This window comes from Notothenia rossii, assembly GCF_949606895.1.
Source record: "Notothenia rossii genome assembly, chromosome: 4".
NCBI lineage: Eukaryota > Metazoa > Chordata > Actinopteri > Perciformes > Nototheniidae > Notothenia > Notothenia rossii.
Window position 1 is genome coordinate 78,706,772 of NC_136902.1, and position 16,609 is coordinate 78,723,380.

General features: G+C 41.7%; 1 protein-coding gene across 2 annotated transcripts in view; it reads left to right on the plus strand.

Moving 5' to 3' along the window:
- The window catches only part of arhgef12a (Rho guanine nucleotide exchange factor (GEF) 12a), a 40,683-nt gene that overhangs the window by 2,443 nt on the left and 21,631 nt on the right, over positions 1 to 16,609 (plus strand). For both annotated transcript variants that reach the window (XM_079678410.1, XM_079678411.1), the window contains exons 2-3: positions 13,682 to 13,702; positions 14,440 to 14,531. In XM_079678410.1, the coding sequence (XP_079534536.1) occupies positions 13,682 to 13,702; positions 14,440 to 14,531 (113 nt within the window). The remainder of the gene's footprint in view (positions 1 to 13,681; positions 13,703 to 14,439; positions 14,532 to 16,609) is intronic.

Sequence of the window (16,609 nt, forward strand, 5' to 3'; positions counted from 1 at the left end):
TCTCTGTGCTTTCATGAACAAATCAGTGCTTTCGAATCACACCAGTGTTGAAATGTAAACTGTGGGTGATTGCCATATAAATCACAGAGATCCTCCCGATAACATGAAGCACCCAGGGCTAGGTTGCTATGAGACAGTGTAGTATATCATACATCATATTTTTTCATTTCCGATTTGCTGCAGGCATGCTGCATGTGAAGTCTTGAGGCTGTGTTACACACATTGGTAGTATAAGTATCTTCTCTTTAGTCAAAGTATGGGGGTTGAAATCTTTGGAGGGATCATTGGTTGATATATTTGTTTTGTTTTCAAAAACTGTCATAAAATCCACAATAGAATTGTGTGAAAACTCTGTTACTCTGCACAAAATATGTTTTGGACTGCAGCAGATTCTGGAGGGTGCTTCCCACAGTGCTTGATAAACGACTTTATTGATTTATGGTGTTGTCTGTCTTTCCCTCTCTTCTTAAGTCCATCTATATTTCTCTTCCCTGGCTGTCCCTCCACTATGTGTGGTGTTGTGCAGTTTGTTTTCGCTCTGTTGGCTGTGGTGGGAGTATGCATCCAACATCCATTGGGGTTGGGCTGCCAGCCGATGGGTCAGTTTAGTTTGCTGCTAGCTCTTTGTCATAGAGTTCTGCTGATCCCCACGTTTTTCCCACCCCCCCTGAGGCCCTCCCGGGAAGTGGTGCTAGTGACATCACTAATAGTAAACAATAGCTTTTAGTGGGAGCAAACTGGCTGTCCAGAGTACCAGTGTAGGTCAGGTACATCCAGGGAGGCTGGTCCGAATTTGTCCTCATTGTTAACCTGTTGGAGGAAAAGTGTTTTATGTGTGCATTGAATTAAAAGAGTTGCATCTAACAGTTTGTTATTCATTCATTTATTATCATTGACTCTTACATAACTGTTGATAATGTGAATGAGTGGGCGTTGATCACTCCTTCAGTCTTTTTGTGGCAATGATGATGTCTTCAGATTGTTGGTTTTGACGAGACCATTGCAATAAAATGAAACACAAAGAAAAGACACATTTGCAATTCTGCATCCATAAAATGGATAAATACATCAAATAAGATCTATAATTGAAATCGTTATTTTTTTATCAAAAGATATGATTTGAATAATAAACTAATGTTGTCATAGCTAAGTGATGATAATGTGGAACTGGAGTTGAAATGTGCCTTACTGTAGTAGAATTTGTTTCCTGGTAATGCATCCTTTAAGGAGGGGTTCTGACAGCTGGGTCTGCCTGAATGCGTCTGCTGTATTTGGCATTCTGCCCTTATAATGCAGTATGCTTCAACTCCATGTAGTCAGCACGGATACTAGGGAAGCTGTGTCAGCTGCTCTTCACTGTGCATTAAGATGAGTATCCAGAGTTCAGTCTAAGCTCTGATCAGAAGTGCACAGGCTCCTGCTCAGCATGCCAAGGAGAATTCTTATCTATACATGTTTGCCAAAACTGAGAGAATAAAATGCAACTTTTTCAGACTTGCAGAAATTCTACTCTAGTTCAAGTTATAGGCAATTTCTTCAATTATTGAATCGACACATATTAAAGGGAACAGAGCATAGAATTCAAGCTAGATATCAATTAAAAGAATGGGATTTTCAAGATCATAAAAAAAGCGGTCTCTCCCTAACATTAAAATCAGGAGCAGAGACAAAATCCTCTCAATAATTGAGAACTATACATTAAGCTCACTTTTTGTAGCCTGAAGGCCTTTCTCCTCATTACAAATGTTTGTCACAGCATTTTAAGGTCAAAGCAAGCTGATGCATTTTAAATATGTCTTGGCTCAAGATCTAACAACCACCTGCGTTTGTTTTGAAAGTAAAAATGTATCTTGCTGTGTTATGGTTTCTATACATAATGGATGCAGGACCTCCATATGCACAGCGGAAAGCTGAAAAGCAGTTCGATGCAAAGTGGACCATTTGATTTAAAATGATTTCAACAGCTTGGTATAAGATCTTATGTGGAGACTGGGTGTTATCAAATATCATGGTCGTTGGTGACATGATGTGTCCAAGACTTGGATATATTTAAAAGAAAATAAAATTATTTACAGTGTTAAGTACACTGACTCTCTGGTTACATCTGCCATCACAACAACACGTACAGACACCTTCAGGCATTAATCAACAGTTCAATTTGATGCACTATTTCACTTTTTATATTTCTTTACATCATAAGTATATTGTATCGTCCACTGTTGGAGAAGCCTGGCATGAAGTGTTCAATGAAAACAACTGCACTGTAACTGTAGTGCATATGACGATAAAGACTTTCCATTTTTAAATCTTGAAAGGAGAAACGTATAGATCCATAACAGTGGCACTTTGACTCCTTAGTCCTTACCCTTAGTCCCTTACTCCTGTAACGGGCGTCTTTACCCCATCTGATGTGAATTATGGTTTTAAATGCCAGTACTAATTAAGTGGTCCATCATATTGCTATGTTGTCATTTATCCTGTTGCCAACCTGGAATTATGCTAACATTGAAATTACAGTTGTCAGCAGTGTCTCCGCCAGACCAGGGCTGAGAGGGCGTCCACCCAGAGAGATACTGTCTTTTTACGTTAGTGAGCAGGATCATTTGGCTCGTCTCTCTTAAAGCGCCGGCTGTTTCGGCTCCCAAAACGGCTCATTGCATCCAAACCGCGCACGTTCCGTGTTGTCCTGTAGCAGGCACCGCCGATGTCGGGGAAACGATCTTCAATACTCCGAAAAGAATCCCACCAGACTCCTTTGTCCCTCCAACAGCGGGATGTCCTTGTCCTTCTTCCTTTTCGTTATTTCAAGTGATAAAAACTCTCGATCTTCTCTCGAATTATTAATATTTTTGGACGCCGTCGGCTCAAGTTCAGGGCGTCCCCATCTGAATAAGGGCGCCAAATGACGGCAAGACGCCCCCCTGGCAGAAACGCTGGTTATCAGTGATGCATTTGACACAGGGCTCTGGAAATAGATTTTGTTATTGACCAGACTCACACAATTTACGGTGGTTGGCTTTATATTCTCTACGCTGCAACACCGCTGCAATATCATGCAAGTTAGGTGAGAAGCTGCGTTCAAAGATGATTATTTCAACAACTACCTGAATTGCTTATATTGCAACTTAGTATCTACCAGAATTCAGCCCCGAATGAGAGACTAGATTTTGTTTATTTGTAGAATGTAAATGAGGAACTGAGGAAGACTATGCTCACACCTGGATGTCACTTTTGCAGACACACACCAACTCTCACCATACTCTGTTCATTCTTGTCCGGCCCCATTTCAGCCTTTTTCACTCATTATTGCAATCACATCCATCAGTTATTCCTTTATTTTCTTTAATCTGCCCCTTTCTTCGAATTATTGCATCATTTTTTTCATTACTGTATATAGAGCATTCACTGTTGCAACAAATATGCCTTCACAAACAAGCAAGTACACATGAGAAGTGGGATTGGGTTGTCCATTTGTGGTTTAATAAGGGCCTTTTTGTGTTATTGTTTGTATCGATACATGATTTTTCTTTTAGTGGTTTTAGTGGCAACAACCCTAGTTTGAAAGGAAAATAGGACTCTGAAATATCAAAGGAGAGGGAGAAAGAAACAGGCGATGCCCCAGGGGTAGTGATGTTGGATTGTGGGTAAAGTCTAAGCATTAGCCGTGGCTCTGAGTGCTGGAGGAGTTGGGGTCTATCACCGAGTCCTGTGATGCTGATGCTTGTGGACACCCTCTACAATCCGGCCCCGTTCGCCAATAGAGCTTCAGGGCCCAAACATTACTTTCACTTCACAAAAGACAGAATCACTACAATGGAGAAAAAGGGGACACGGGTAAAGAGCTGTCTTGCCCAAGTGCCATGTCTTCACATGTCCATTTAAGGGTTTTGTAACCATGAACTAGGCTAGTGCCTCCAAGCTAACTGTGACACTTGGAAAGCCACGCTATTCTGCAGACTGCCCCAAGAGATGTGATGCTGGGGATTTATCTTAGATTCCTTGCTGTTAAGTACCTTATTTCACGCTACATTGATTCACACAATAAAGGTTTGTTTCTTTTGTTACTGTATGTCTGGGGGATCTTTGTCTACAGGAACAAATGAATGGGTGACGTTAAGAAGCATCAGTATTTGATTGGTTGTCATTTCTGTGGCCTGTTTGTGTCCCTGTCTCTCAGAGAGGGGATGCTCTGTGTGAATGTCGTCTCTGTGTGTTAGGAGAGTCTGTATTGTAGAGAAAGACCAGCAGCCTGCTGCAGCACTGTCTGTGATTAATCTGGCTGTTTCTGCTGCTTCAGGGGTGACTAGACAAAATAACACACCCCTACTCTTTCTCGAACCAGTGTCAGAACACAGGTTCTATCAACAACCTGCAGGCAGAGTGAGGACACAGCTTTCTGAAAAACATCCAATTATTTTAGAGAGCCAAGATAGAAAAAGGTTTGGGATCAAATGTGTAGGGAATGAGATGATGTCTTTTAAATCATTACACATATGCTTATATTAATTTTAAGATATTCTTGATGCTCCATGAACTTCTTGATGTTTTCCCTAAGTGATCAATAACTTATTCTACTATAACATTGCATTCACTACGCTGGATGTTTATAGAGTGTTATGTAATAGATGGATCTTTGTAAAGCTGTGGAGAGAATGAGTCAATAATGTGCCTTTACTACATGTTGTATCAGCTACAATGTCCTCATAGGTCAGCTTCAAACAGACAAAAATACTTATTTTACAGCAGGATAACAGATCCTGCTTACAAAGTATGCCGTTCCAGGTGTTCATGTTTTGCTTGCAGACACTTTAACATACCCTGTACTTTAGTAAACTTAAAAGTGACATATTTTCGTGACAGAGCTCAGGACCAGCAGCATTGTTGACGGTGTTGCATGTTAAACCACCACTTCTCCCTTCCCAGTGCTGGAGGACAGCAGACAGCATAGCGTGAAGAAATGTCTATCCCATGGCCCTCATGTCAGGAATCCTGATGAGGTTTATTGGGGCAGAAAGGGCACTGTTTTCCCCCTGAGGCTGTTGCTTGAGCACCATTGCTATTGCTCTTGTCTCTCTAACACACACCACATCTCTCTCTCTCTCTCTCTCTCTCTCTCTCTCTCTCTCTCTCTCTCTCTCTCTCCCTCTCCCTCTCCCTGTGTGACTGTCTGAGACACTCACTTACAGCTCTCTCTTTTCTAAAGCCAAGATAAACAGTAGTACGTCATTACACTCGGGTCACACGTTAAGGGTGGCATCAGTGTGTTTGATATTAAACTACTCAGTAATACAGAATGGGGTTCAAAGAAGGAGTATCACTGTTGCCCCTTTCCCACCAAAGCAGTTCCAGGCCCAGTTCGGAGCTAGAACTCGATTAAGCACCAGTCCTTCCTGTTTCCACCGCAGTGGGGCCGGCTCTTGGCCCCCAAAAATGGTTCCTATCTGGCCCCACTCGACTGCCTGGCAAGAACCAAAACCAAATACTCTAGGCTTACGCCGGAGGCAGGGGCGGGGCGCTGAGCAAAGTGACTACAATGTGATAACAACACACTTGTAAAAAACACACTTATAAAGTGAGGAAACACTAACCAGGCATAGTGTGATGCCTTTTGTTTTTACCTTGCTTTTAATGACCATCCGTTTCTCAGTTATTTCACGTTTTAAAGACCAGCACACTGCTTCATACGTTTTCTTGTTGTTTTTTATTATAGCAGCTATCGGGTTGAATCAGTACATGGGCTACACAAGTAAAATCATAAAGTAAAATATGCCTGTAGAAAACGCCTTTGCCAAAGTATGATAACAACAAACAGCCAAGATAGTCAGATAAGCTTCAGTGGCTATGCTAACATCACTAATACCAGAGAAACTTTAATAATGGTGTTGTGATGCGAAAAAGCGTTAATTCAGACTAAAACACATTCACTTATGGGGTTAGGGGATATGCATTAGTTGCTTGTGTGACAGTAAAATAAGGAATTACTGCTTTCCAGCAGACGCTGCTGTGAGTTAACAGTAGACTAAACGCCGGTGGACGAGCAGCACTGCAGCGGTCAGTATATGCTGCTGAACCATAAACAATGAACCACTGCACTCTGGGAAAGAGTATAATGTTTTATCTGGCTTCGTATGATTAATAGCAACATGAGCATCGACCCAGCACAGTAACCCATTGTTGTTGTTATGACTGGCGTTGCTGAGAAAATCAGTGACGTAAACGGTGATGTCATGACGCAGCACCAGTCGGGCTGTGGGCAGTGGAAACACAACCAGGGCTAAAAAGAAGAACTGGTTCGGAACCAGAAAAGTACGGAGCCTAAACGGGAACTGGTTTGGTTGGAAAGGGGTATATGTGGGTGTAGACTACTTCCTTTTCAGTGGCAGGGAGTGGAAAGCAGTGACGTAATACTGTCTGTATGTTTGTGTGTGCACCACACTGCGTGACTCAGGTATATAGATTAGATTATAAGCGGTGTGTGTGTTCTCTCCCTTTGGCAGGCTGCGAGCATGAATCAGGCTCTTGGAGAGACTGTATCATTACACCATTGAGATAGAATCACAGAGCAGTTTTAAAGAGGTGGGATGAATGGATGGCAGGCTGAGCAGGCTGAGCGGGAGATATTGCCAGCTCCATAGGATACGTGGCAGGCCAGTGGCATGACTCAGCACAAAACCCAGCTGAGGACATTGCGCTGTCACCAAAGAGTTACACTCCAGCTCTGCAAAGCATCCCTGAGTAATCTAACATCTAAGGATTTTTTGCAAGGTTATGTTGTATTTCATCTTCTAGAATGAAACACAGCTCAGTCTGATCTCTGCGGACTGCAGGCAACTCCCAAAATGGTCCAATCCTCTCCCAGTTTCAGACCCCACCTCTTACTGCCTCTACAACACCTGTGCTATGACCTGTGTTGCTCGGCTTTTGGTTAGAAACTCCAGTTTACTGCAGCAACTCCATATAACAGAAAATCACAAGAGCGGCATTGTCTGACAAGGAAAAAGTCAGAGTAAAGCTTACTTTATCAAGTATCCTCCTAAACAACTTTGGTAAAGCCAGTTTATCCTGCAAACCCGTGTCCTCAAGATCAGTAGGTCGTTTTTTCTGCTGCCTCTTTTAAAATGTTGAATAAGCTACTTATAATTCAACTTTTAACTACATTTCTATATATATCTGCCTTTCTTTGCTTGAGGAACTGAGAATAGCCTGAAGTGTTTCCCCTGAATCTTGCATGCGTTGATCTAGTTCCTTATTGTTCACAGTTTTCCTTCCTCTTTAGTTTAGGAGACCCTTTCACAGCCATGTCTGTGTGTCAGAGTCCTGCTCCCTCAGGGCTGTCCGTCCCTCCCTCCTTTACTGTTTGTCTCTTTCTCGTGGTCTGGTCCTGGCCTCTCTTACTGCCACTGCCGCTGTAGTTGGCCCAGCTCTGCCACAATTTTCCATCAAAACACCAAACCTCAATGGAGCATTCAAGCCCAGGCCCGCTCCAGTGCTGCCCCTCCCTCCTATCCCACCCTGTTCTGACTCTGCCTGCCTTATCCCTCTCTCACTCCCTGCGCATGTAATGGCCTCATCCAGGAAGAGGTCCTAGCCTGAAGGCTTTTATTGCTGAATCTGAAGCATTGAATGAGCTGAGTGAGATGTATACTTACATGTTGTCTGTTGGTAATCAGTTAAAAAGTTCTAGCTTTAGCATTTTTTTGTCAGAGTTTGTATGTATGATCTCAAAAAGCTGAAACCTTAATCCACACAAGAAGAACAGCTGCAATTATTGGTGTTATTCTTGTAGAACGATTTACAAGAGAAACCCTTGTAAGTGCTGCTTCTATGGGCTGTTCATTGGTCGAACTTGACGCATACAATTATTAAATTCTTAATCCAATGCGTGAGTGATAATATTTATTAAATCCCATGCCTGCATAGGACACATTGTCAGGCATGCATTTTAAATCACAAGTGCCACAATGTATTGCAAAGTGTGTACCTAAGGCTGCAAATATTCATCACTTTTCAGGAAATAGTACAAATCAACAAAGAAATTCAGTTCTGGTTAATTCTCAGTTATCATTTAAGTGTGTTGTTCTGTAACACAGTAGTAGACTGTATAGTGTCTTCAGGGCACACAACAATAAACTGCTGTTGTCTTTTGGACATTCACTGCTTATGTGGAGCCTTTGATATTGTTTACTAAAGTTATAATGTAAAGATATCTTCACTATGACTGTTTCAGTATATACTTTAAAGGCCCTTTTAAAAGACAAGATGGTTTTGCAATGACTTGAGCATGTATCCATGAAGATACAGGGCTTCTTCAACAGCAACTGTTTAGTATTTGGATATAAGAGCCTATAGGACAGGGGTGTCAAACTCACTTTCATCGCGGGCCACATTAGAATTATGGTTGCACTCAAAGGGCCGGTGGTAACTTTAAGACTATATAAATATACATAGATAAATATACATAATAAATATAAAATAATGTATTATTTTACACTATTTCCTCTACACTGGATTATTATCGGATACGGTAATAACTTCATAATTAACCACGTCTGAAAGCAGAAGTCTAGGGGAAATAAATGCAAGTCTCTTCATTGCGCATGTCACAAAATTAGATGCATTGTGGGACATGTAGTTTATGTGCAACGTTCTCCTGTAAAGCCGCATGTAACATTATAATAAACTTATTATATTCTTTGCAAGCTTTTGTGGGCCACATAAAATGAAATGGCGGTCCGGATTTAGCCCCCGGGCCTTGAGTTTGACACCCCTGCTATAGGACATATTTTATAGCTTGTAAGTGAAGACTCATTGTACAATCACTTCAGAAATCATCTGTGTGTGTTGGATTATGAGGACACTATAAAGACTCTTCTGTGTTTATGCACAAACACAGATGTATATGTGCACATCACACAGCTGATTTCATCATCCTTCAACAATCGTACACTCTGAAGTTAAGCTTGTACTGGTAGAAAGCACTGTGACTGACCTCTTTTCCACTTCATTTGTGATCAAGGTTCTCCATCTCTCTCGAAAAGGTTCAATAGTGCTCAAAACCTATAATCAATACCGTTGTGTTGTGTAGCTACGCTGTGATGCTGGTAGGTTGTCATTTTATTGGTTTTTCGATTTTCTTTTCCACACACCATTTCTCTGTAATAGATTGAAAATCAATGTGAGAGCAGCACTCTAATTTCCTTCAAAATGTTGTATTTTAGTCTACCTTCTTTTTGCTTCAATACCGGTCTCAGCAATGCCTGAAGTTATGTTTTCTAATTATCCGTCTATCCCATTATCGTGAGAGTTATATCCAGGGGTGCACACAACTTTCTCAGTGAGGTACTCAGATGAGTACCTGGAGTCAGTGTTTGGTACTCCAACTTCTGGCTCCCCTCAAAGTTCCCATGAAGCCCTCTGTATCGCGAATGTCAGCAGGGGGGGGGAGAAAGAGTGTAGTGGAGTGCAGAGCTTCGTGACCGCAGAGCATGTGAACGTTGTGATCAGCTGTTTTAGCGCAGTGCTGCTGTACAGACCGACGTTAACAGCAGCCCTGTCTGTGCACACGGCAACCGACTCTGTCGTCTGGTGATCTAACCGCCTTCTGGAAAAGCTTCACAAGTACGTCGTTACGCAAATGCGCTTTGTGACACAAGTGGTACGCATTTCACATTGTTGCGCATGCGTACCTGCGTACCACTTATGTGCACCCCTGGTTATATCTCATTGATGCCAAGAGGGATATTTTAATCAAATTTGGCACAAATATCCATGTGGATTTATGTTTGAGCTGGCTAGCATTGGATTCTTAAAGGTCAAAGTCCCAAGAAACTGTATGCTAATGTTGACACCTAGCACGATAAAGTGATGACGTTTGATATCTAAAAGGTAAATCAGGTATCGTGAACTTTGGTGAATATCAAAATATATTCTGTGCTTCCTGGTTACAGACGTGTTTGAGTGATGTGTCCCGTCCAATTTCAGAATTGGAAATGTCAGTGGGGGATGAGGCTCAGTGCAGTCAGGAACAGTGTTTCCTCCAGACCAGGGCTGAGAGGGCATCCACCCCGAGAGCGGAAGGGGTGAATTTTGACTTGAGCTGTCCCTTATAGATACTGTCTTTTTACGTTAGTGAGCCGGATCGTTTGGCTCGGCTCTCTTAAAGCGCCGTCTGTTTTGGCTCCCAAAAGGCTCTTCATGTTTACCACGGAGCCTCAGTTTTGCCGCTGCGAGGCTCTGGTGCTCGCATCTCACGCGCGTGCTCCACTAAAACCCCCCCCGCTCATCACGTCCAAACCGCGCACGTTCCATGTTGTCCCGTAGCAGGCACCTTCAATGTCGGGGAAACGATCTTCAATACTCCGAAAAGAATCCCACCAGACTCCTTTGCCCCTCCAACAGAGGGATGTCCTTGTCCCTTTTCCTTTTCGTCATTTCAAGCGATAAAAACTCGATCTTCTCTCGAATTATTAATATTTTTGAACGCCCTTGGCTCAAGTTCGGGGCGTCCCAAGCTGAATAAGAGCGTCAAATTACGGCACGACGCCCCCCTGGCGGAAACGCTGGTCAGGAAGAATCTCTTTTTTAGGTGTGAGGTTTAAGTCCTGATAGACTGTAGCCTCCTATAAGAGGAGAGTTATTCAAAAAGCTTGTTCCCAGCTGTTTGGGGTCAGCTATCACACCTGCGTAAGGGTTTTAGAAGTGTACAGTTCCTGGATGGACAGCAGATTGCACTTCTCAGCAGAGCGAATGATACACTGCAGTCGCAGTAAGAGCATTCCTAGCTAGTGATGGAGGAAGTGAGGATGGACTCAATGATGGTGGTGTAAAAGTGCACCATCAGTGTCTTTGCCAGGTTGACCTTGTCAGCTGATGCAGGAAGTACATCCTCTGAAGTGGGTGAAGTTATCTGCCAACTTCAGGAGCTAGAGAGTCCAGCTGGTGTACAGGGAGGAGAGCAGATAAGAAAGAGTACAGCACTTAGGCAAACCGGTAGAAATGGTTCAAGACCCTCTGAGTCTTTACCTTCTCTTCCTTGATGAAAACCAGACAGGTGGTTCCTCTTTTAGTCTACCTCCAGCATATTGATATTAATGGTATTGAGCTTCTTCCATGTTTCTCACTGGAAAGTATTCACAGGAGTCATACATCACACAATCATCCATTTTACCAGAAAACACGCTTTTCATTGAATCCCTCAAAAAGTCTTCAATTCATATTATGTTACAAATTGCTACTTGGCTAGTTGGTGGAGGTAGGAGAACATAAGGCAGAGAGTCTTGTTTTTAAAACTAACATTGGAAAAGTTGTTAACAACCTTAACAGTTTACAAGGATTCCGATTTGGTTGCCAGGGGAAACAAGGGGCCTTTGACTTCCAAGCCCTATTTGAAGCCCTTTTCTCTTTTAATCAGCCCATTTTTTTTTTATCTTGTGTTCCAGTACTCCTGATGCCTCCTCAACATTTCTCAGGGGTTCTAGTTCCCTCTGTTCTCTTCTTACTGTCCATTGCTGTGATCTTTCTTCATGGCCTCCCTTTTCCTTCTCTGACGCTCTCAAATAAGCCTTAGACAGGTCAATACATTTTAGAACTTTAGTCATGTATTCATGGTTATTTGAGATATAGATACCAACCAATTCTAACAAAGTTATTTTACATTTCAATTCAAACAGTTTTAACCTTAAATAAATCATCCTGTAGTTGTACAACATTATTTCTCAAAGCCATTATAGACGGCATGCTGCATCACCCAGCCCCTTAGTTTGCCTGTGAACATTTTCATTTGTTCCTTAATGATGAACCAAAACCAACATGTGCCTACTCAGTTTTGCCGTCCCATAGCTTGTACGTAGGCATGTCCCAGCTCAGTGTGTGTTTATGTGCTGATTTTTCCATCTCTCCAATTCAGAGGTTTCTTAGGGAGTGGGCTACTTAAAGCTAGTTTTTTTTTTTCTTCTGGAGGCTCTGGAACTTATTACAGTCTGAGGCATGTTCATAAACGGGCCATTCAGCTGGCTCTGAATGGGACACACTGTCGCCAGGAGAAAGAGAGTTAATGTGGGCTAGTTAGTCCTCCCTATTACTGAAGACTGGTGTAGTGATTCCTGTTACCGTTTTCTATTATAATACAGTGTGCATTTACATTTTGAAGAATACCAGCGCAGTTCAAAGTTATATCTGATTTTGTATTCCCTTTGTCCTATTACATTTCTTTAAGCATTATGAAAAATGTCAAACCTTACTTGACATGACATTCCTATCAAATATGCCCTAAATAAATCATTTAAGCTCAAAATATTGAGTTATTTATTTCCTGTCTGAGACATCCTTCTTTTCCATGCTCAAGACTTCATCACAATAAAAAAAACAAATGAAAAAATGTCTAAATCGGTGTTTATGTTAATTTAACTTAAATAAGGGCTCTCTCTATGCTGTGCTCACTGTGCAGACCCCAACTGGAATTATGTTGAGCTGAAGGGCCAAATCCATAAGTATTCAGGCGTTTTTCCATTCATTTTATAGTGCATTACAAATAAGATTTATGAAACGTGCCTTTTTTAAATAGCTATGCCATAGATCATCTCAATGGTTTACAGGGAATGTAAAACATAAAGGGTCGTTTTGTGTTTGTTGTTTTGTGCCCTTATTTAACCTCCATATTAACCTTAATAGAGTACTGGAGTTAAATATGGTCGTGTGTATGAATAACTATTTGCAGATGGCTCAGTTTTGTGAGAAGCTTACACCCACACATGCTAATACTCTGTCAAGCCCAAAAGAGAGGATGAAGGCTTTTTACTCGTGAATGTAGAATTGATTATTCCTGTCTGTACTACCTTAGGACTCTAGGAAAATTAATTAACAGTGCAGTATCTCCTTCAATCTAAATTGTAAATCTGTGTTCTCTATTTGCTCCTGCCTAACAGCAAATCAATGAAAAAAATCACTAGCCTCCTGGAAAACATGTTCTTTTCCAATATGGTGCTGACAGTGTCTATAAATTATTTCATCAGTGCATCACTCTGAGGCAGTAATCGGTCTCAGGGCGAGCGGCCCCGAAGGAAACAGGCCATGGATGGGACTATAGGATTATTACAGTCAAGTAATGATGTCTGTGAGGAAGTCAATCATCACACACCCTCAGTGCACTGCATTATGTAGAACTACAAAAATCCACGAGGAGTTTAACATGCAGCTGTAGATTTGTAGGTCCCATTATCAAACATGTCTTTGATTATTGGTTTAAAATCCACAGCATGTAAAGCCGGAGTGAACTGGGATAATGCAGTGTAATGAGGATTTAATCATCACACACACACACACACACACACACACACACACACACACACACACACACACACACACACACACACACACACACACACACACACACACACACACACACACACACACACACACACACACACACACACACAGAGATCTGAGAGGCAGCGACCATTTGACCTGGAAAAGGCTTTAATCTGCAGCCGAAGAACTGTGGTGTTTGATCAGGATTATCATGTTTACCACTATATGCGTCTGAGCGGAAGCTGTCAGCTTGACATCTTGTTTTTCATCCTTAATATAGGCATGAAGAGCTCAGCTTTTCTTTGCTTTATAAAATGTGTTGTCTTATAAGTTCCTTTCTTTTAGATACTGATGAATCTTCTCTTTTATCTTACAGGTTTCCCAAGAAAGCAAACAGGTAAGAATCTTTATTTTGTATTGCAAATATGTGCATGTTTATGGGAAGGTAGTCCTGTGGCCACACACGCACACACACACACACACGCACGCACGTATACACCAGAAGTTCAGGCACAGAGCTCCAGATGAAGGAAATGAGGCAGGTTTTTACTAGGAACTGCTGTGCTGCAACACAGAAGTCTTCAGAGCTTGGACCAAACATACCCTCTCTCTATCTACGCCCCCCCCCCCTCTCACTCATGTACACACTCACACACACAAACACACAGAGAGTGAGGGACAAAGGGGTCCCTCTTCTGAGGGCGGTCCATCACTGCCTTTCACTGTGAACAGAACAGTGGCCTTTCACAGTTGGGGCCGCTATAGGCAGAGGCAGCCATACAGAGCCTCCTGAGGTTCAGCCGGAGTCTGGCCTTGTAGCACCTCCTCTGAGGAGTGTCCTTTCTCTGGCCTTGCTCCCTGGGCACTCAGCGGAGCGGCTCCACATCCTCTCTGGCTGTCACATTATACAGTAGACACACTTGCCACGATTCATACACTAGGAGTTCCTCTTGCCACATTATTCAAAATGCTGAAGAGAACAATTGCTCTTTCTGTAATTCCTCCTGAACCTTCACTTGCCTGCATCTTAGGCACATGCAGGTTCGCAGTACAGCAAGATGCAGTGACAATGCACACACTGGGTAACAGCTAACATGTTGGCACCTGTTTCTCATGGGTTTTCTCTCCCTCTAGATCCAGCAGCATTCTCAGTAAAGACCACCCCCCGGACAAGAAACCCAAAAGTGACAAAACCTCACTTCCCTCCAATGAGTTTGACCCTACAGGTAACATCCCACTTTCTGTTTCAGGCTCACACTGCTCTTCTGTTTTTCTAATTCACTCGTTCTCTTTAACTCACTGTGTCACTCCATCCTGTTCCTCTATCTCTATGCATCACTTTATCTGACACATTATCTTCTATCTCTTCCTCTCACACATATCTCTCTTTTTCTATCCCTCTCTTTATAAACACACATACAAACCAAGTCTCTGACAACAACTGTGCTGATGATTGTTTGTTTTATGCACAAGGCATGGTGTGTGTGTGTGTGTGTGTGTGTGTGTGTGTGTGTGTGTGTGTGTGTGTGTGTGTGTGTGTGTGTGTGTGTGTGTGTGTGTGTGTGTGTGTGTGTGTGTGTGTGTGTGTGTGTGTGTGTGTGTGTGTGTGTGTGTGTGTGTGTGTGTGTGTGTGTGTGTGTGTGTGTGTGTGTGTGTGTGTGTGTGTGTGTGTGTGTGTGATGATTAAATCCTCATTACACTGCATTATCCCAGTTCACTCCGGCTTTACATGCTGTGGATTTTAAACCAATAATCAAAGACATGTTTGATAATGGGACCTACAAATCTACAGCTGCATGTTAAACTCCTCGTGGATTTTTGTAGTTCTACATAATGCAGTGCACTGAGGGTTTTATATGTTCAAAGTTGGGTGGTCTCAAAGCACTCTTGAAGGGCACAAAAAAGCCACTAAGCCTGTTATGCACTCGGGCTCTGAGTTTATTGCAGGGTGAGATCTTCAGGGTTCAGAAACAGACTGGTTTGATATGGGGTGTTTGTCAGCAATCAGGGCAGTTTGATTTGAGATATGACTGAAGCTTCTGTATTCCAACCAAATTGAAAATCCTCTGCGGCACATGGTGGCTTATCTCTGTATGATGCAACGCAACATAGACAAGATGTGCTCTTTCAGTGGTTACACAATACATGCACTTTTGGCTAGGGCTGCTCGATTATGGCAAAAATCATAATCTCGATTATTTGGGTCAATAATTGTAATTGCGATTATTAAATGCGATTATTCATTGACTTTGAAAACATCCATTTATTGGAGAATTTTTTTTTGAACAGTATGTTTTTAACAGTTGATTACCCTGAACTTTAAGTATAATTCAACTGAAAAACCCCAAAAATAAATAATAATAATAAAAAAATAATCGTTTTTATTTTTGATTACGTTGTTTTCGTAATCGTTGCAAGCCGTAATCGCGATTTAAAATACGATTAATTGAGCAGCCCTACTTTTGGCCTGTCTATGTGTAGCCTCGCACTAAAATATGTTTTCCACCTATTTCGATGGTTTTGTCTATGTTTGGACTGATGCAGTTATTACACTGTTCAAGTTTGAAGTAAAACATAGAAATCTTCATTTAACTGAAACCTAAATCTTTACGTGCTTCCTAGATGATCATTTCTTGTCATGGCCTTTTGCATGCCTGCATGGTGCTACTATCTTTCCCTTCTAGTTTTGTGGACGAACTCTTTCACTGCCTTTTTTTGCAGATTTTCTCCTGAATGCACTGCTCTGTCATCATTTCAAAACGGTTTGAGTTTAGTAGGGATGGGCAGGAGTAGTGAGATGCTGCGGAAACTGTTGTTTACGCTGACTCTTGAGATTCCCATGTTTACAAAGGAATCTTGTGCAGTAATTACGTAGGTTATTTATTACCTTTTTAAAAGGCAATAAATATACTAAAATATCCTTCCTTTTTATTATAAGCTGCTACTTTATTTAGTTTATTTTTTATCAACAGCTCTGTTGACACAACTTGTAATATAACCTTTTGTTGTTGTTGACAGACCAGAAAATGTATTGAGTATAACTGCAATTCCACTGTCTTCTTCTTACTTAAAGACATTGCTGTTTGACCATATTGGTGCCCTTAATCAAAGACTCAATTCCATTCATATAATTATAATATATTCAGAAAATGTTTATTTTTATTTAAAGGTTCTGTTGCAATTTAAAATGTATTCACTCAAACCAATCAAGATCATTATTTTAATGCAGGATACAAAGTTGGATGAAATTGTGGACTGTGTAATTGTAGCCGCAATAGATTGTTAGAGTGACCCCTATAGGAGG